The 20,751-nt window shown below is 39.8% G+C and overlaps 1 protein-coding gene across 3 annotated transcripts in view; it reads right to left on the minus strand.

The window, feature by feature from the left end:
• Nucleotides 1–20,751, minus strand: part of LOC121572325 (CSC1-like protein 2) — an 89,659-nt gene that overhangs the window by 33,056 nt on the left and 35,852 nt on the right. For 2 of the 3 annotated variants that reach the window (XM_045226497.1, XM_045226496.1), the window contains exons 4-10: nt 19,179–19,217; nt 14,244–14,334; nt 13,339–13,376; nt 6,075–6,217; nt 3,422–3,473; nt 2,767–2,875; nt 2,524–2,594 (exon numbers count right to left, since the gene is read on the minus strand). In XM_045226497.1, the coding sequence (XP_045082432.1) occupies nt 2,524–2,594; nt 2,767–2,875; nt 3,422–3,473; nt 6,075–6,217; nt 13,339–13,376; nt 14,244–14,334; nt 19,179–19,217 (543 nt within the window). The remainder of the gene's footprint in view (nt 1–2,523; nt 2,595–2,766; nt 2,876–3,421; nt 3,474–6,074; nt 6,218–13,338; nt 13,377–14,243; nt 14,335–19,178; nt 19,218–20,751) is intronic. The other variant, XM_045226498.1, reaches the window with a different exon arrangement.

A 20,751-nucleotide genomic window follows, 5' to 3' on the forward strand; every position in this document is an offset into this window, starting at 1 on the left:
AGGGTCAAAATGATTGACACCCCTAAATATTCTTATAAATAAAGTAGTAAAAAGTGTAGTATTTGTTCCCTTATTCCTAGCATGAAATGACTACATCAAGCATGTGACTCTACAAACTTGTTGGATGCATTTACAGTTCGTTTTGGTTGTGTTTAAGAATATTTTAGCCCAAAATAAATTAAATGGTAAACAATGTATTGTGTCATTTTGGAGTCACTTTTATTATAAATAAGAATATAATATTTTCCTAAACACTTCTACATTAATGTGGAAGCTCCCATGATTACAGATAATCCTGAATTAATCGTGAATAATGATGAGTGAGAAATCATACCCCCAAGACATGCTAACCTCCCCTGTTATTGGTCATGTTTAGAAACATATATTTAGAAAGTGTTTAAAAACACATTATTCTTTTCTTATTTAAAATAAAAGTGACTCCAAAATGACAATACATTACTTACAGTTGAAGTCGGAAGTTTACATACACCTTAGCCAAATACATTTAAACTCAGGTTTTCACAATTCCTGACATTTAATCCTAGTAATCTTATGTCAGTTAGGATCACCACTTTATTTTAAGAATGTGAAATGTCAGAATAATAGTAGAGAGAATGATTTATTTCAGCTTTTATTTCTTTCATCACATTCCCAGTTGGTCAGAAGTTTACATACACTCAATTAGTATTTGGTAGCATTGCCTTTAAATTGTTTAACTTGGGTCAAACATTTCAGGTAGCCTTCCACAAGCTTCCCACAATAAGTTGGGTGAATTTTGGCCCATTCCTACTGACAGAGCTGGTGTAACTGAGTCAGGTTTGTAGGCCTCCTTGCTCGCACACGCTTTTTCAGTTCTGCCCACAAATGTTCTATAGGATTGAGGTCAGGGCTTTGTGATGGCCATTCCAATACCTTGACTTTGTTGTCCTTAAGCCATTTTACCACAACTTTGGAAGTCTGCTTGGGGTCATTGTCCATTTGGAAGACCCATTTGCGAGCAACCTTTAACTTCCTGACTGATGTCTTGAGATGTTGCTTCAATATATCCTCATAATTTTCCTTCCTCATGATGCCATCTACTTTGTGAAGTGCACCAGTCCCTCCTGCAGCAAAGCACCCCCACAGCATGATGCTGCCACCCCCGTGCTTCACGGTTGGGATGGTGTTCTTCGGCTTGCAAGCCATCCCCCTTTTCCTCCAAACATAATGATGGTCATTATGGCCAAACAGTTCTATTTTTGTTTCATCAGACCAGAGGACATTTCTCCAAAAAGTACAATCTTTGTCCCAATGTGCAGTTGCAAACTGTAGTCTGGCTTTTTTATGGCCGTTTTGGAGCAGTGGCTTCTTCCTTGCTGAGCGGCCTTTCAGGTTATGTCAATATGGGACTCGTTTTACTATGGATATAGATACTTTTGTACCTGTTTCCTCCAGCATCTTCACAAGGTCCTTTGCTGTTGTTCTGGGATTGATTTGAACTTTTCGCACCAAAGTACATTCATCTCTAGGAGACAGAACGCGTCTCCTTCCTGAGCGGTATGACGGCTGCGTGGTCCCATGGTGTTTATACTTGTGTACTATTGTTTGTGCAGATAAACGTGGTACCTTCAGGCATTTGGAAATTGCTCCCAAGGATGAACCAGACTTTTTCTGAGGTCTTGCCTGATTTCTTTTGATTTTCCCATGATGTCAAGCAAAGAGGCACTGAGTTTGAAGGTAGGCCTTGAAATACATCCACAGGTACACCTCAAATTTACTCAAATGATGTCAATTAGCCTATCAGAAGCTTCTAAAGCCATGACATCATTTTCTGGAGTTTTCCAAGCTGTTTAAAAGGCACAGTCAATTTAGTGTATGTAAACTTCTGACCCACTGGAATTGTGATACAGTGAATTATAAGTGAAATAATCTGTCTGTAAACAATTGTTGGAAAAGTTCCTTGTGTCATGCACAAAGTAGATGTCCTAACCGACTTGCCAAAACTATAGTTTGTTAAAAATAAATTTGTGGAGTGGTTGAAACACGAGTTTTAATGACTCCAACCTAAGTGTATGTAAACTTCTGACTTCACCTGTACCATTCATTTATATTGGGCACAACATAATCTGAAACACAACCAAAAGGAACTGTAAATGCATCCAAAAAGTTTGTAGGGTCACAAGCTTGATGTAGTCACAGCATGCTAGGAATATGGGACCAAATACTAAACTTTTAACTACTTTATTTATAAGAGTCTTTAGTGGTGTCAATCATTTTGACCCCTAACTTTCTGAGAAAGAAAATGTTACTTGTTAAAGAAAATCTCTTTCTGAGCAATTTTAGTAGTATAAAATAATATAATTTCCTTTTTTTGCATAAAATATAGCTCAGTATTTGAATTATTTATTTTATACAGTCATTATTTCTCATCTTTATCAATGATGTCAATAAATTCGGACCCCACTGTATAATGTACCACACATGCAGGTGCAAGCCAATGCCTTGCTGATGCCTGACAATAAATGAAACCAGAGAAACGCTTACTCAAAGTGTTGTTTTATGTGGACCTCTTCGGCATATTTGGAGATCCCATTGATAAATAAAGTGCGTTTCACCTGAAAAAGAGCATATGCCTTGATTTATGACTGCTGATTTTTTTTTTTTTTTTTTTTACTGTACATCAGAACTATTACATTCCAAATGTTCCTATAGTAGCCCACTGATTAAGTGGACATTGCATTCATCTGAATTTGACTAAGCTGGATAAATAAAATAAATCAACTTTACCAGGTCGTCCTCCTTGTAATGCATCTTGGACGTGTGTCGTCTCATGCTGTACACAGTCAGAAGCAGGTATATGAATGCAAACAAAGTGTGGAGCCACAAGAGGTTAGTCCTGAGAAAACGCAGAAGAGATTTGATAAGTCAACACTAACACTTGATAGCTGTGGACCTACACATCCTAGTGGGCAAACATTTGGTTTGGAATGTCATATTGATATAATTTTCTAGTTGTAAACTGGTTTTCTATTTATTTATTTTACCCTTATTTTACCAGGTAAGTTGACTGAGAACACATTCTCATTTACAGCAACGACCAGGGGAATAGTTACAGGGAAGGTCAGACTACAACAAGATGAAGATGTATTTTTCATGATGTCATTAAGACGTCAAGGAAAGACAGTATATTTTGGTTGTTATCTGGTCAGATAAGCAGATGACAACCAATAAGTAAATTGTTTTTGCTGGTTGTTTTAAATATTTAAAACATTACAACCAATCATCTGATCATGATGTACCAAAATACTTAATAATAAAGTCATTGCAACCAGTTTTGCCTGCTGGGATTTTCCGTAACTACCATCATTCTTTCTTTTCAAATAATGCCATTGGTTTAATAACCAACAAAATAACAAAAGCGTGTTATAAAAAATGTACCAACCCAGACTTCAGGTTTGCTATAGTGGTCCGCCCAAAGCTGTATGCATTATTTTCTGGTGACAAAAAGAGAACACTGTATATAGACATTTTCTTGTGACATTTCCTTTAAGTATTTCTATTATCTGTATTTAGCTATCTGTTGGTCAATTTAAATAATACTTTCTTGTAACAATTTAGCTATGATAGTCAACGTAAATAAAGTAGTCTGCAGAAGAATACAACCTAACAGCTGAGATACACTACATGACCAAAAATATGCAGACACCTGCTTGTCGAATATCTCATTCCAAAATGGACATTAACATGGAGTTGGTCCCCCTTTGCTGCTATAACAGCCTCCACTCTTCTGGGAAGGCTTTCCACTAGACGTTGGAACATTGCTGCGGGGACTTGCTTCCATTCAGCCACAAGAGCATTAGTGAGGTCGGGCACTGATGTTGGGCGATTAGGCCTGGCTGGCAGTCGGCGTTCCAATTCATTCCAAAGGTGTTAGATGGGGTTGAGGTCAGGGCTCTGTGCAGGCCAGTCAAGTTCTTCCACACCGATTTCAACAAACCATTTCTGTATGGACCTCGCTTTGTGCACTGGGGCATTGTCATGCTGAAACAGGAAAGGGCCTTCCCCAAACTGTTGCCACAAAGTTGGAAGCACAGAATCGTCTAGAATGTCATTGTATGCTGTAGCGTTAAAGATTTCCCTTCACTAGAACTAAGGGGCCTAGCCCGAACCATGAAAAACAGCCCCAGACTGTTATTCCTTCTCCACCAAACTTTACAGTTGGCACTATGCATTGGGGTAGGTAGCGTTCTCCTGGCATCCGCCAAACCCAGATTCGTCCGTCGGACTGCCAGATAGTGAAGCGTGATTCATCACTCCAGAGAACGCGTTTCCACTGCTCCAGAGTCCAATGGCGGCGAGCTTTACACAACTCCAGCCGACGCTTGGCATTGCGCATGGTGATCTTAGGCTTGTGTGCGGCTGCTCGGCCATGGAAACCCATTTCCTGAAGCTCCCGACGAACAGTTCTTGTACTGATGTTGCTTCCAGAGGCAGTTTAGAACTCGGTAGTGATGACAAGAGGGAAGCCTGTTCAGAATAAAAATATTCCAAAACACGCACCTTGTTTGCAATAAGGCACTAAAGTAAAACTGCAAAAAATGTGGCAAAGAAATGAACTTTTGCAGTGCTGAGGTGTCACTACAGCCTCGGGTTCGATCCCAGGCTGTGTCACAGCCGGCCGTGACCTGGAGACCCATGAGGTGGCGCACAATTGGCCCAGCGTCATCCGGGTTTGGCCGGCCGGGATTTCTCATCGTGCTCTAGCGACTCCTTGGGGCGGCCCGGGCGCCTGCAAGCTGACTTCGATTGTCAGTTGTACGGTGTTTCCTCTGACACATTGGAGCAGCTGGCTTCCGGGTTAAGCGAGCAGTGTGTTAAGAAGCAGGGTCGTGTTTCGGGGGACGCATGGCTCTCAACCTTCACCTCTCCTGAGTCCGTAGGGGAGTTGCAGCGACGAGACAAGACTGTAACTACCAATTGGATACCACGAAATTAGGGAGAAAAAGGGGTCAAAGTAAAACAACAATTTTAAAAATAACTTTATATCCTGAATAGAAAGTGTTATGTTTGGGGCAAATTCTATACAACACATCACTGAGTCCCACTCTTCATATTTTCAAGCATAGTGGTGGCTGAATCATGTTATGGGTATGCTTGTCATCAGCGAGGACTAGGGAGTTTTTAGGATAAAAATAAGCGGAATAGAGCTAAGCACCGATAAAATCCTAAAGGAAAACCTGGTTCAGTGCTTTCCAACAGACACTGGGAGACAAATTCACCTTACATTAGGACAATAACCTAAAACACAAGGCCAAATATATAATGGAATTAGTTACCAAGATTATGTTGAATGTTCCTGAGTGGCCTAGTTTCAGTTTTGACTTAAATTGGCTTGAAAATCTATTGCAAGACTTGAAAATGGCTGTCTAGCAATGATCAACAATCAACTTGACAGAGCTTGAAGAATTTAAAAAAGAATAATTTGCAAATATTGTTCAATACAAGTGTGCAAACCTCTTAGATACATACCCAGAAAGACTCACAGCTGTAATGGCTGCCAAATGTGATTCTAACATGTATTGACTGAGGGGTGTGAATACTTCTGTATTTAATTGTCAATACATTCTGCAAATATGTTTTCGCTTTTTCATTATGGGGTATTGTGTGTAGATTGGATTCCATTTTGAATTCATGTTGTAACACAACAAAATGTGAAATAAGTCAAGTGGTATGAATACTTTTTGAAGGCACTGCAAATGCCTTAAATGGGCCATTTTGGCATATCATAACCCCAAAACAAGGACTCATTGATCCATTTGTGATTTTGTTGTCATAGGAGATTTTGTAAACTAACTGTACAATGGAGAGCAGATATGCTACTTCTATGTGCAAATCTGATGGAATACGACTCCCTTCATATTGTTCCATTGTAAAAAAAAATTTGAAGTCACATCATTTATATACAAAGTCTCACATGACAACAAAAACTATGTAGTGTGTCTTTAGCTTAAGGTGATCTCATTAATAAGGGATTTATAAGGTAAACAAGAGGTAAATCTCATTAATAGAAATGAAGGGAAATCTGGCACACTCACCCAAAAGGTCTCCAGAAAAGTTGACTGGCAGGACGATGCCCACAGACAGAACCCCAACAACCACCAGCTGGCCGATGATGTGGCGCTGGAATGAAAGGTAGTGCACGGCGTCCTCACCACACTTCTCCCGGATCTCCTCGTCCCTAGGCGGGGTAAGGGCAGGAGAAGTGGGTTAACTTTTGGAGTATAAATTGAGCCCCATTTACACAGAGACAATAACCTTATTTTTAAACTTTGTGACCTTATTTTTGGTGAAAGGGATAGGGGGTACATGTTTTTTTCATTTTAAACGACCAAAAGCCCAGACTGAGACCAAGTCATGTGCAGACCTGGTATAACTAGTTTTAACTATGCTTTGTGGAAAGTCAAAATGTTGTTGGGAGGAACAAATAGTTTGTTTGGAGGTGACTGCAAATATTTGAATACAGATACCCCAAAATAGTTAATTTTTCTAAACTATTTGAATACAGATCTCAGAAAGTAACTTAGTTTTTAAAACTACGTGAATACAGATCTGAGAAAGCAACTACTTTTTTGTTTTTATACACCTCAGGAAGTGACTTCTTTTCAAAAACTATTGGATTGGGTGCCTTCAACTAATGGCACAGCTGTATCTGGAACTGCATGTTGCAGATAGAAATATATGAATAGAGCACATACAATTTCTTATACTATTCCAATCTATCCGACAGCAGATCATATTTGATCTACACAATACATTTATATCTGAAACTTCTCTAAATGTACATTCTCCTGAATGTCCATTGCCCCAGGTGTAGATAATCAAGTCAAACCAATTTTGTACTGATAAGTATAAACAAGTTGTGACGCTCAACTACTGTATGACTATCAACATGCCACTGAAAAAGTCGAAAGCCGCAATTGATTTTATGATACCTGAAAATACTGCAGAGACATTCAAAGCCATTTGCAAACAGCAAGTTGGATGCTTAGCAAAAACAATTTTGAACCCCTTTTTCCATCTGAGGGTAAGTGTGCTTGTTTCAAACACACTATAACCATTTTTAAAGGGACAGTTTACACAGAATATAAACTAACATGATTTTCAACCTACCTTGGCTGTAGTTGATTCAAGAAGGCAGTTCTTACATCGTTTCCCCTTTTGACATTTAATAGCCAGATTTTGTTAACATTAAACTGTTTTTATGCCTGTGTAATAAAACAAATTACTTTTGGAGCAACATTTTATTAGCATGTTGTTAAATAACACTTTGATAATTGCATAGCAATGAGCTGAGAGTTTTTATAACTATGGTATTACTCTATTATGCACTTATAAAACAATTTCCAAAGTCCTACGTAACACCAATGTTGCTATTGTAATAATCAAAGTAACTACACATGTATAAGAACTTGATGTCAAGTGTTACTATATTACCTTATGTCTCACTCATTATGAAAATATATTTGTTAGTCATTTAGAAAATGCAAAAGTGGTCTACTCTAATGTTGAGATGATTCTATGTCCCTCGTATTTATTTCTAGGTGATATATTAAGATTCATATCTGAGAGCCCTCCAAACCATGTGTTAATAATGATCATACACTGAACAAAAATATAAACGCAACAATTTCAAAGATTTGACTGAGTTACAGTTCATATAAGGAAATCAGTCAATTCAAATAAATTCACAAAATTTGAGAGAAAGAAGTATTTTGTGCATATGGAAAATGTATTGGATGTTTTAATTCAGCTCATGAAACATGGGACCAACACTTTACATGTTGTGTTTATATTTTTGTTCAGTATATATTTATACTAATTCAAATAGCTGTTGTAGTTTTTGGTTCTTCAAATATTTGGCAGCCATCAAATAAATATGTTGGGATTTTCAAATAACTGTCATACAGTGCCTTCAGAAAGTATTCACATCCCTCGACTTTTACCACATAATTTTTTGTGTTACTGCCAGAATTTTAAATTGATTAAATTTAGATTTTGTGTCTATGGCCTACACACTATACCCCATACATAATGTAAAAGCGGTATTATGTTTTTCAAAATGTTTGCAAATTAATAAAAAATAAATAGCTAAAATGTTTTGGGTCAATAAGTATTGCCCCTTTGTTATGGCAAGCCTAAATACGTTCAGGAGTAAACACCTACTTAACAAGTCACATAATTAGTTGCATGGACTCACTGCGTGCAATAATAGTGTTTAACATTATTTTTAAATGACTACCTCATCTCTGTACCCCACACATACAATTATCTGTAAAGTCCCTCAGTCGAGCAGTGAATTTCGAACACAGATACAACCAAAGACCAGAGAGGTTTTCCAATGCCTCGCGAAGAAGGGTGGGAATAAAAAAAGCAGACATTGAATATCCCTTTGAGCATTGGTAAAGTTATTAATTACACTTTGGATGGTGTAATCTCCAAAGTGGCGCATCTCCTGAGTGGCGCAGTGGTCTAAGGCACTGCATCGCAGTGCTAACTGTGCCACTAGATCCTGGTTCGAATCCAGGCTCTGTCGCAGCCGGCCGCGACCGGGAGACTCATGGGCGGCGCACAATTGGCCAAGCATCGTCCAGGGTAGGGGAGGGAATGGCCGGCAGGGATGTAGCTCAGTTGATAGAGCATGGCGTTTGCAACGCCAGGGTTGTGGGTTCGATTCCCACGGGGGGCCAGTATAAAAAAAATATGTATTCACTAACTGTAAGTCGCTCTGGATAAGAGCGTCTGCTAAATGACTAAAATGTAAAATGTAAAATGTGTATTAATAAACCTAGTCACTACAGAGATACAGGTGTCCTTCCTAACTCAGTAAAACAGTTACAGAGTTTAATGGCTCTGATTGTAGTTACTCCACAATCCAAACCTAATTGACAGAGGGAAAAGGAAGGCTGTACAGAATAAAAATATTCCAAAACATGCATCCTGTTTGCAACAAGTCACTAAAGTAATACTGCAAAAAAATGTGGCAAAGCAATTCGCTTTTTGTCCTGAATATGTTATGTTTGGGGTAAATTCAATACAACACATTACTGAGTACCACGGTCTATATTTTCAAGGATAGTGATGACTGTATCATGTTATGGGTATGCTTGTAATCGTAATGGACTGGGGAGTTTTTCAGGATAAAAAAATTAACTGAATGGAGCTAAGCACAGGCAAAATTCTAGAGGAAAACCTGGTTCAGTCTGCTTTCCACCAGACACTGGGAGATTAATTAACCGTTCAGCAGGACAATAGGCCAAATCTACAGTGGAGTTGCTTACCAAGAAGACTGTGAATGTTTCTGTGGCCGAGTTACAGTTTTGACTTAAATCTTTGACAATCTATGGCAACACCAGAAAATGGTTGTCCAGCAATGATCAACAACCAGTTTGACAGAGCTTGAAGAATTTTGAAAAGAATAATGGGCAAATGTTGCACAATTCAGGTGTGGAACGCTCTTAGAGACTAACCCAGAAATACTCACAGCTGTAATTGCTGCTAAAGGTGATTCTAACATGTATCGACTCAGGGGGTTGAATACTTATCTAAACATTTTACATTTACATTTTAGTCATTTAGCAGACGCTCTTATCCAGAGCGACTTACAGTTAGTGAGTGCATACATTTTCATACTGGCCCCCCCGTGGGAAACGAACCCACAACCTTGGCGTTGCAAGCGCCATGCTCTACCAACTGAGCTACAGGGGACTAATAATCAAGATACATGAGTTTATTTTGCATACATTTTTTACACATTTTAGAATTTTTCTTCCACTTCAGAGTATTTTGTGTAGATCGTTGACCAAAAAATGACAATTAAATCCATCTTAATCACACTTTGTAACAACAAAATGTGGAAAAAGTCAAGGGGTGTGAATACTTTCTGAAGGTACTCCTCTGAAAAGTATGCAAAATACTTTCAAATATTATTTGTTTTTCTGAGACCTGTATTTGAACAGCAAAGAAAATAATTGCCTTTGAAAACTCTGTTTTTGAAACTCTATATTCGACTACCTAGAGTATTTGAAAAGTTGGTATTTTAAAATAAACTGCAAAAGACAATTATTTTCTGCCCAGGTCTGTTTTTTACTGTCTGTGGGAATTGAGCTGTGTTTTTTGCAGGTAAATTCATTAACACTTGCATTGTTAAAGACCATTATAATTTGAATTTCAAACAGCCCCCATGGTTTAACAACCCAGCCCTTCCAAATTGCCGGTTATGCACTGATATGTACAAGAGGGGATACACCCCCCAAAAATGTTTTCAAGGGGCTGTTTAAACAAAGGTCATTTACCCTCTTTAAAAAAATGGTGTAAGTAAATTTATTGTTTGTGGGGAACGTAAAAACTGTATTAGATTACAGTATTGGATTTTATTTTATTTAACCTTTATTTAGGCAGGGGAGTCCCATTGATACCAATATCTATTTTTCAAGGGAGCCCTGCATGACAAGACCAAGCAATTACACAATCAAGGAAGGACCATAGGAAACACAAAGAAGTGGAGCGGGTCAAGAGTTTCAAGTTCCTTGGTGTCCACATCACCAACAAACTATCACGGTCCAAACACACCAAGTTCTACAGCTGCACCATCGAGAGCATCCTGACCGGTTGCATCACCACCTGGTATGGCAACTGCTCGGCATCTGACCGTAAGGCGCTACAGAGGGTAGTGTGTACGGCCCAGTACATCACTGGAGGCAAGCTTCCTGACATCCAGGACCAATATACTAGGCGGTGTCAGAGGAAGGCCCAAAAAATTGTCAAAGACTCTAGTCACCCAAGTCATAGACTGTTCTTGCTGCTACCGCACAGCAAGCGATACCAGAGCGCCAAGTCTAGGACCAAAAGGCCCCTTAACAGCTTCTACCCACCAAGCCATGCGACTGCTGAACAATTAATCAAATGGCCACCCGGACAATTTACATTGACCCCTCCCCTTTGTTTTTACACTGCTGCTACCCGCTGTTTATTATCTATGCATAGTCACTTTACAAATTGCCTCGACTAACCTGTACCCCCGCATATTGACTCGGTACCCCCTGTATATAGCCTCGTTATTGTTATGTAATTTTCTTGTGTTACTTTTTGATGTTATTTGATTTTTTGACTTTAGTTTATTTAGTCAATCTTTTCTTAACTCTATTTCTTGAACTGCATTGTTGGTTAAGGGCTTGTAAGTAAGCATTTCACGGTAAGGTCTACACCTGTTGTATTTGGCGCATGTGACAAATAACATTTGATTTGAAAAGACAAAACACACAATAATAAAAAACAACTACTACTAAATCTGTAGTGACAGAAGGAATTTCAAGAGTTAGTCATCTCTGCGACAGGATATGGTAACTCATACTTCTATAGGTTAGTTACAATGTTAGGTAACACGGGAGTTTTAGCAAAAGGGCTTTATAAATAAACAGAATGAAATGTTTTGACCTACGCAATGTCAAAGAGGGCCAGCCTACTTTCTGATAGGGAATGCAGTGATGAGTGCAAAACCTGTTGCCTGTGATAAAACAAAGTGCACTGCATCTAACGGCTTTAATGAAGTGGCAGCTGCAACAATGTAGATGATGTCGCCATAGTCTCGGACTGGTAGGAACGTCGACTGAATGATCTGCTTTCTACAATTAAGTAAGAGGCATGACCTATTTCTATAGAAGTCCAGTTTTATTCTCAGCTTCTTAGTTATCCAAATGTCCAGATATTTGTAAGCAGGGACATGATCAATTTGGGCACTATCCAATGTACATATGCTTACATCTTAAGAGTCATTGTAGAGCGCTCTAGAAAACAACATATACTTTGTTTTTCCCGTATTTTAATTTTAGGTCAATTAGTATATTTTTGTAATACAATGAAAGCAGTCTGTAGGTCAGCTAGAGCCTGGTCCACGGTGGAGGGGAATAGAATACGCAACAGTATCATCGGCATACTGGTGCAGTTTACAATTATTCACTGACAAACCAATATTGTTAATGTAGATAGTAAAAAGTACTGCACCCAGAATCAGCCCTTGCGGAACACCTTTTGTTATATTAAGGAAACTTAACTGAACACCATCAATAGACACACATTGTGTTAGATCTGTCAAGTCGTTTTTTAAAGGAAAGGTTCACACATTTTGAATGTTATATTGTTTCTGTGCATTTCTGTTCTATCGATTCCCTGGGTTTCATGTGTATCTGAGTTATTGGCGTTCAAGCAGGCAGAAATCCGGCCGGTATGATGTAGCACTGTGATTAAGTCCCTCTCACTACACTGGAAGTTAATAGGAATATGACATTTAGATTGCGAAAACGTCTATCGTAGATGTCAGATTTCAATACTGGCCGATGTCATAACTTGGGAGGATGTCTTCTCTCGAATGAGCCATTGATCATATTTTTGTGATATGCCTACCTCGAGAAATGTGTAATTTAACAGAGGGTCTAGCAAATTTTTCATATTTGTCTGCCTCTTTAGTACAGGGTCCATTGCATGGTGCCGTTGCCAGAGATGTATTGTGCCTCACGCACATCAATCTGCAGGTTGAACATGGTGAGATTGTAGACTCCTAAATTGATAGTGCAGTTTGTTTAGGCAATTTTACAGCTAACTAGCTACTTTACATGCTGATATTGTCTTTAGTATTATTGTGTGTAGCTACGTTTGCTAGCTAGCTAGCCAGCCCATAGAGTCGACTTAAGCTGCAACAGATTGCCACAATTTTCCATGTTGCTACCAACCTTATTATAACGCCAAAATGAAACATTTGTTCACAAAAAATGTTGTTCTCACATAGTGTTATTTAACACTGTAAATTAAAAAGGAATTAATGGTTTTGGGTGGATTTTTCTTTAAACCAATTGCAAGTGGCCTGACCTAAGCCAATTGAAGTTAGCCTCTGAATCAGCAGTGAATGATCAACAGTGTAAAATGCCTTGGAAAGGTCTAGAAAGACGGCAGCACAATGTTGTCTCTTATACATACAATTTACTACATAATTTACTACATGGGATGCAGCAGAGATGGTGCTATGTCCTGGTCTAAAACCAGACTGATGAACATTCTGGATACATTTCATAGATAAGATCATAGCTGAGAATTAATGAAGGATTCTAATATTTTTGCTAGGCAAGAATGTTTTGAAATAGGGCAATAGTTATTTATCACTGTTTGTTCTTATCAGAGGTGTGGTCTTTAGCACAGTAGCAACATTATTCATTCGGTTGCACATTTTGAGGCAACATTGACATGCATGATCTCTAGCTTTTTCCCAATCAAGTATTTACATAGAATGTTGATAACAGACCCACTTACTTTATTCTGAAGATGGCAGTTAACCAGGAACAGAAGCCCTGCAGTGTAGACATGCACAATACAAAAATCAGACATTTGAAAAATACGCAGTTTAAAACAAAATTTGCAGTTCAAAACATGATTAGTCAGCAGTCACATTTTCAAAGGTGTTTTCATTACAGCTGAAATTACATCAACACATGGAGATTTAAAAAAAAAATTACATTCCACACAATCAATCAAATAAATTGATGTATAGCGGTGGCCCAAACGTGATGTGAGTTTTAGTGAACAGACAGGGAGAGTAGAGGAAGAGCCCTAGCCTACCAGCTGGGATTCAAAGGCTAGGAGGTAGAAAGAGATAACATGGACTTGATTTGACCTCCTAGGGTGATTACAGTGCTACGTATGACTCAGGGATATGGTATGGAGTTGCATAGAATGTTCTTGAGGGACATTGGTGTGTGGATAACTGACGGGTTTAGCTTTAGCTTATATTTCTGTAATACAGTCACAAGTTGTTTGGACTAAAGGACAATTTGTCTATGAGTGTCTGTTCCACACACTGGGGCATTTCACCCTAAGGATATTAATTCAAACTATCACCATATATAATATTGTGTTGCATTAGTTGGAAGAGTCAAGAGAGATAAGGAGATAAGTCTCCCTTATGATAAAACATATATGTACTGTATCTATAAGGGGTGGGGAGTCTCTATCAGGAGTCACTCTAAGTGGAAATCTGTGTCTGGCGGACAGGTCCCCTCCCCACCCCACATCCAAGGCTGGCAACCAGTGGCTTTGCAGTCCTCTGCTTATCCTGCATTATTTAACAGGGATGGGAGGCAAAGCCAATGGAGTCGTTTAAAGAGATGCACGTGTGACCAGTAGGAGACAACCGGAGGGAGGAGGGAGGGATTTCTCACGTTATCCCGTTGATCGAAGTCGACAGAGCTGGAGACTGAAGTGAGACGCTCATAGCGGTCTGGCGTTTCAGAATGCAGAGCTGAGGCAACACTGGAAAAAGAGGACAAGTGTCAGGCTTTGACGGAGGCACGAAGAACAAAGCAGGACCGGGTCCTGCAACTGTTTGTTTGTTAATTTGTGGTTTGAAACAGAACGGAATTGAGGTTAGAGGAATTTCTTCACAATTAAAATGAACAGTACTGTCACAGCTAATGGGGTCGATTCCTTTTAAATTCCATCAATTCAGAAAGTAAACAGAAAATTGAAATTGGAATGTCAGTTAACTTCCTTAAAACATTTCAATGGAATTGACCCCAACCCACATTTTGTTTCACTACTGCATATTTATCATAAAAAATGCCCTTTTATTAATTAACCCATAACAGTTCCTCAATAATGTCCGTAGAACCATGCCATTTCGTGTCTATTTTATTGTCAGCTTGATAAACTCTCCATCTCTCTGAGGGTCTAACATGACATATTCAAGATCCCAACATCCTCAGCAGAATTACTGGCCAATCAAGCATTGCGGAGTGTAGAGCAGAGCTCTGAGTTGGTACGCACAGAGGTGTCAATCAGAAAATAGTTCATTTAGTCATTGACACATGACATAATCCTACATATTTTTGACTTTTTACTGTAGATACTATGCACTAACAAAACCACACAACATTTCACTTGAACTCCCCACTCCAAGGCCAACATCAAGAAGGCTGCTATGTGAAAAGACATAATAGATGTCGAGCTCCACAAGTTCAACATTAGTAGCTACACAAATGTCAAACTCGTGGGGCTGGACAGATGTCTAGATAATGGTTTGTGTCATGACTGTAAAGTCTGATAGCGTCAGCCAACAGCGTAATGACGGTTTATGACATCTGCCTTGTCAGGGAGGTGTCAAGTAAAGGGTTACCCCTCACTCTATAGGACAAGAGACATACACAGTGTGCAACTCAGACCAACACAACTCTGGCTGAGGGTGCCCCAAGTATGCCAAACATCCAGACAATAAGGTAGGCATCATTGAGGGTACCCTCAAGCCAAATAATGGTTATGTGCTAGCAGTATAATTTTCAGACAGAAGAAAGGCGATCTAACGATCTTTTAACGATCTATGTTGGCCACCACTGCATTGTGCTGCCCAACATGCCTGAGGAAATACACTATATATACAAAAGTATGTGGACACCCCTGCAGATTTACATTTTTACATTTTAGTCATTTAGCAGACGCTCTTATCCAGAGCGACTAACATTTAGTGAGTGAATACATTTTTCATACTGGCCCCCCGTGGGTATCGAACCCACAACCCTGGCGTCGCAAACGCCATGCTCTACTAACTGAGCTACACGGGGCCAGGAGAATGCTACCTGCCCCAATGCATAGTGCCAACTGTAAAGTTTGGTGGAGGAGTAATAATGGTCTGGGGCTTTTCATTGTTCGGGCTAGGCCCCTTAGTTCCAATGAAGGGACATTTTATTTTTATTATTTCACCTTTATTTAACCAGGTAAGCCAGTTGAGAACAGGTTCTCATTTACAACTGCGACCTGGCCAAGATAAAGCAAAGTAGTGCAATAAAAACAACACAGAGTTACATATGGGGTAAAAAAAACATAAAGTCAGAAATACAACAGAAAAATATATATACAGTGTGTGCAAATGTAGCAAGTTATGGAGGTAAGGCAATAAATAGGCTATAGTGCAGAATAATTACAATAGTATTAACACTGGAATGCTAGATGTGCAAGAGATTATGTGCAAATAGAGATACTGGGGTGCAAAAGAGCAAAATAAATAACAATATAGGGATGAGGTAGTTGGGTGGGCTAATTTCAGATGGGCTGTGTACAGGTGCAGTGATCGGTAAGGTGCTCTGACAACTGATGCTTAAAGTTATTGAGGGAGATAAGAGTCTCTTAACACTACAGCATACAATGACATTCTAACAGATTCTGTGCTTCTAACTTTGTGGCAACAGTTTGGGGAAGGCCCTTTCCTGTTTCAGCATGACAATGCCCTCGTGCACAAAGCGAGGTCCATACAGAAATGTTTTGTCGAGATCGGTGTGGAAGAACTTGACTGGCCTGCACAGAGCCCTGACCTCAACTCCATCGAACACCTTTGGGATGAATTGGAACGCCAACTGCGAGCCAGGCCTAATCGCCCAACATCAGTGTCCAACCTCACTAATGCTCTTGTGGCTGAATGGAAGCAAGTCCCTGCAGCAAAGTTCCAACATCTGGTGGAAAGCCTTCCCAGAAGGCTCCATATTAATACCCATGATTTTGGAATGAGATGTTCGACGAGCAGGTGTCCACATACTTTGGTCATGTAGTGTACTATCTTTGATATGCATAATCTCATTTTGTGATTAGAGCTCCACTGAGCAATTGACAGGACAAAGGAGGCAGTGTCTTTTGCATTAAATGCCAAGAGCCCTATTCAATTCAACCTATTAACTGTCTTCTCAGCATGAGCAATTATCATTTAAAATGCTACAAGAAATCCTGTAAAAAAAAAATATATATATATATATGCAACTCAAGGCCAGGCACCACGGGCTAATGACAGTTTCCAGAAAAATGGATTTACAGGATATGCAAATATGTGCATATTTAATTATATAGAGTACCACAGTATTGTCTCCCGAGTGGCCCAGTGGTCTAAGGCACTGTATTGCAGTGCTAGCTGTGCCACTAGAGATCCTGGTTCGTATCCAGGCTCTGTCGTAGCTGGCCGTGACCGGGAGACCCATGGGGCGGCGCACAATTGGCCCAGCGTCGTCCAGGATAGGGGAGGGAATGGCCGGCAGGGATGTAGCTCAGTTGGTTGAGCATGGCGTTTGCAACGCCAGGGTTGTGGGTTCAATTCCCACGGGGGGCCAGTAAAAAAAAAATAATATATATATATATATAAAAAATAAATACAAAAAGAATTATGTATGCACTCACTAACTGTAAGTCGCTCTGGATAAGAGTGTCTGCTAAATGACTAAAATGTAAAAAAATGTAAATGTATGAGTCATAATACCCATAAAACCTAGAGGTCAAACAGGGAAATGGTTCCAATAATTTTTCCACCATAGATTTTTCCCATAGGGGATGTAGAGACACTTAAAGTAAGGGCTGTGTTTCATGTAGGCTTAACCTGGCATGAGGTTTTGATAACCATGTAAATCTCTTTAGGACAATGTGATTTCCATCAATATATTTGCCTGTATTTACCCCCCAAAAAAGAAATGCTAATTAGCTGCAAATGTGGCTATCATAAAGAACTACAAATGCCATGATCTGGACGAGCATGCCGAATCGAGGCAAAGGTAAGAATGTCTGGATTAACCATCTAATGTTAGTTAAATGTAGTAATGAATAAATTGGCAACATTTCTTTAAAATTGACAGTTCAGTGAACTGTCTTGTGCATATTGACACAATACCTTTTAGCAAAGGTGTCAACTAGAGATAACTTGCAGGAGCTTGCGGGGATTTGTAGTTTTGCATGATGTCTACTTTCATGCTAATTAACATTTTCTAATCAGAGTAAATAGAGCCGAATATATTGATAAAAATCACCTTGTCCGAGAGAGATTTACATGGTTATCAAAACGTCACGCCATGGTAAGCCTACACGAAACACATCCCCTATTTTAAGTGTTTCTAAAATCCCCTATGGGAAAAATGAACGGTAAAAAAAAACGATTGGAACCATTTCCCTGTTTGACTGCTAGGTTTTATGGGTATTATGACACCTCCACTGTGGGGCTCTACAGCCTAGGTGATTGTGATTAAGGGGCAAAAAATACACTATTAGTGTGGTGCCTGGCCTCAACAACAACAGTATTACTCCATAATTTCTTGAAGGCTAGGATTTGTTTTGACATATTCCGGAAAGCCAGTTAGCGATTTTGAATAGGGCCCAAAGTCTACAAATAGGTTGCGTTTTACCTGCAGCACTGGGTGTATATTGTAATCTCCCACCCTTACATCCTACAACAGAAGATCTACCACAGTCCAACAATAAACTTAGTCCAATGACATGTACAGAAATGGGGGCAGTATACATTTCACTGTCAGGACAGAAGACCACATTCCACTTTCTAGCTGGATTCCAATCTGAAAACAGTCCTTTCCTCTTCCTTTATTGACCCCTTCATGGCCCTGAATGGACAGAGGGGAAGGGGTGATTTTTTGAATGAGAACCCAGCCTGTTGAGAACGTGGCTTCTTATGGTCTAAAAAAGGGTCCACTCTGGGAGGTGCTAGCATCACAGCTAATGTCACAAGGATTCACAAAGACGCCACAGCAAGAGGGCCTAGGGAAGTTCACATCCACACTGATGCACCTTTTACCTTGTATTATTTGCTCTCAGTGTATCATAGTTACCCTTTTCTCTTCTCCGACTATGTTATATTCAAATGTGTAAAAGGAAGCATGCATGTCAAAAGATTCATATGTTAGGTGACAGTCAAAGCATCAGAAGCCATGGCAGATACACTGGTGAAAGTCAACAGTATGGTTATTGACACACAAGGCACTTATGGTGGGTTAACAAAAGTCAGAGTCGACACCCAATAAATCCACAGCAAAAAGCAGTGACAGAGCCCTCACACCAAACCATCTTGCTTGTTAATAAGATAGATACACATACACCTTCTTTCTCACACACACCAACCCACAGGACACCCGATTTTGGGGTTGATTCCAGTCCATTCTGGAATTGGATTGCAAGCACGTACGCACACACACACACACACACCTATCCGAAAGGGAAAAACAGTGTGTTAGTCCACCAGTGAGCAGGACAACAAGTACAGTTAGGGCAGTAAAGCAACCAGGGAAGAGAGAAGACGCTGGAAAACAAGGAGATAATCAAAACGTGTTTAAAAAACAACATACTATTCCCGCTCCTCCAATCCGCTGAAACGCTTCTTCGATCTTCACAGTGAAACAAAAAAAAGAGGAAACATTAGCAAAACTGGCATGAAAAGGAGTACACATTTACTTCATTAAGGTTAGTCCTGGATAGAAATCCTGAAGTGTCAACAAATTGGATGTTACACAATGTATAGGAGCAGGACAGGTTTATGAGAGCCATAGGCGGGGTGAGGATGAGGGGCGAACCATCACATAACGTGGGACCTGATCAGATGTCACCCTCCATCCCCTCACCCTACACGCACACCAACACACACACACACAAACCAACTGCGACACTGGTGACCCCTGCCTCATCACAGCTCTGAAAGAGAGAGCCCCTGAAAGCAAGAAAACAGCTGTGTGTGTGTGTGTGTATGTGTCTGTTACTGCTGAGCAATTAACAAAAATGTTAACTCAATGCGCCGTTTCTCTTTCCCGCCCAAAATGTGTTTGCTTGCAGAGCAGCGTTGCTGTGTGAGCCAGGCGGTGGAGAGTTACAGCAGCGCTGTGCAATACGCGACCATATGGCCGACGCAGGTGGTGACTCCACTTCTGTCAGCGGCGTAATTTTTTGGAAAGCTGGGAAACTTTTTTTGGCTATGAACCCAGCATGAACCGGCAGAAATTCGCCAATTGGTTGATTCAATTCATCGATTGACCAGGGGAACATGACCACACACAGACCGCATGAGAGGAAGTAAAGTAGTGAATAAATTAAGTGATAAGCAGTAAAATGGGCAGTCACTACCATCATGGGGCTTTTATTAGCTAATTGTATTATTCTGTGTAGTTACAGAAAAAAAAAATTTCTAACCGAAATTGAAAACCGTGATTATTTTTCAAAAACCAAACTGAAACCAACCTCAAAAAGCATTAATCGCTCAGCACTAGTGTGTGTGTGTGTGTGTGTGTGTGTGTGTGTGTAGGGAGCGACAAGGGAGAGAGAGAGAGCGGGACAGACAAGAAAACAGGAAGTATGTGGCGCAAAATAGATTTTCCAGTCAGCTGTGGGACTATAGCAGGAAATGGTTTGCCCCTCTCTCTCTGTCCTTTAAATGAATGGGAGGACAGAACTATTTCAGAAAGGCAAAGGACGCAAAGCACTTAGAAAGCTCGTACATCCTATCCATAAGCAGACCAAGGTCACCTTAAAATAACCAAATAAGTCTTAAACTATTATTGTACTTAAAGCGGCCATCAAGGATTGGTACACAGTAAATCAAGGAGAGTTGAAATCACGGTGTTAAAATTGTTTGGGTTAAATTTACTCTACTTGAGTTATCTGAACCCTCAGAGTGATACGCTCTCTGGAGTTAGTTGGGACGGAGTACTTTTAACTCAATTAAGAGTAACCAGAGACATGGAGTTACATTTGGGAGGGGCCTCATTGTCATATTTCCCAGCATGCTCCGTTGCAGGTAGATTTCATTAGAATAGTTTATTTTAATATCTGTATTTTTGCATGTACATTGATTGTTTACAATCATTCATTTTTTAAACTTTCTGCTCTGACAGGCTTTCTGAATGCAAGTCGTAATCCATTATAAATTAT

Source organism: Coregonus clupeaformis, chromosome 17, assembly GCF_020615455.1.
Source record: "Coregonus clupeaformis isolate EN_2021a chromosome 17, ASM2061545v1, whole genome shotgun sequence".
Taxonomy (NCBI): Eukaryota; Metazoa; Chordata; class Actinopteri; order Salmoniformes; family Salmonidae; genus Coregonus; species Coregonus clupeaformis.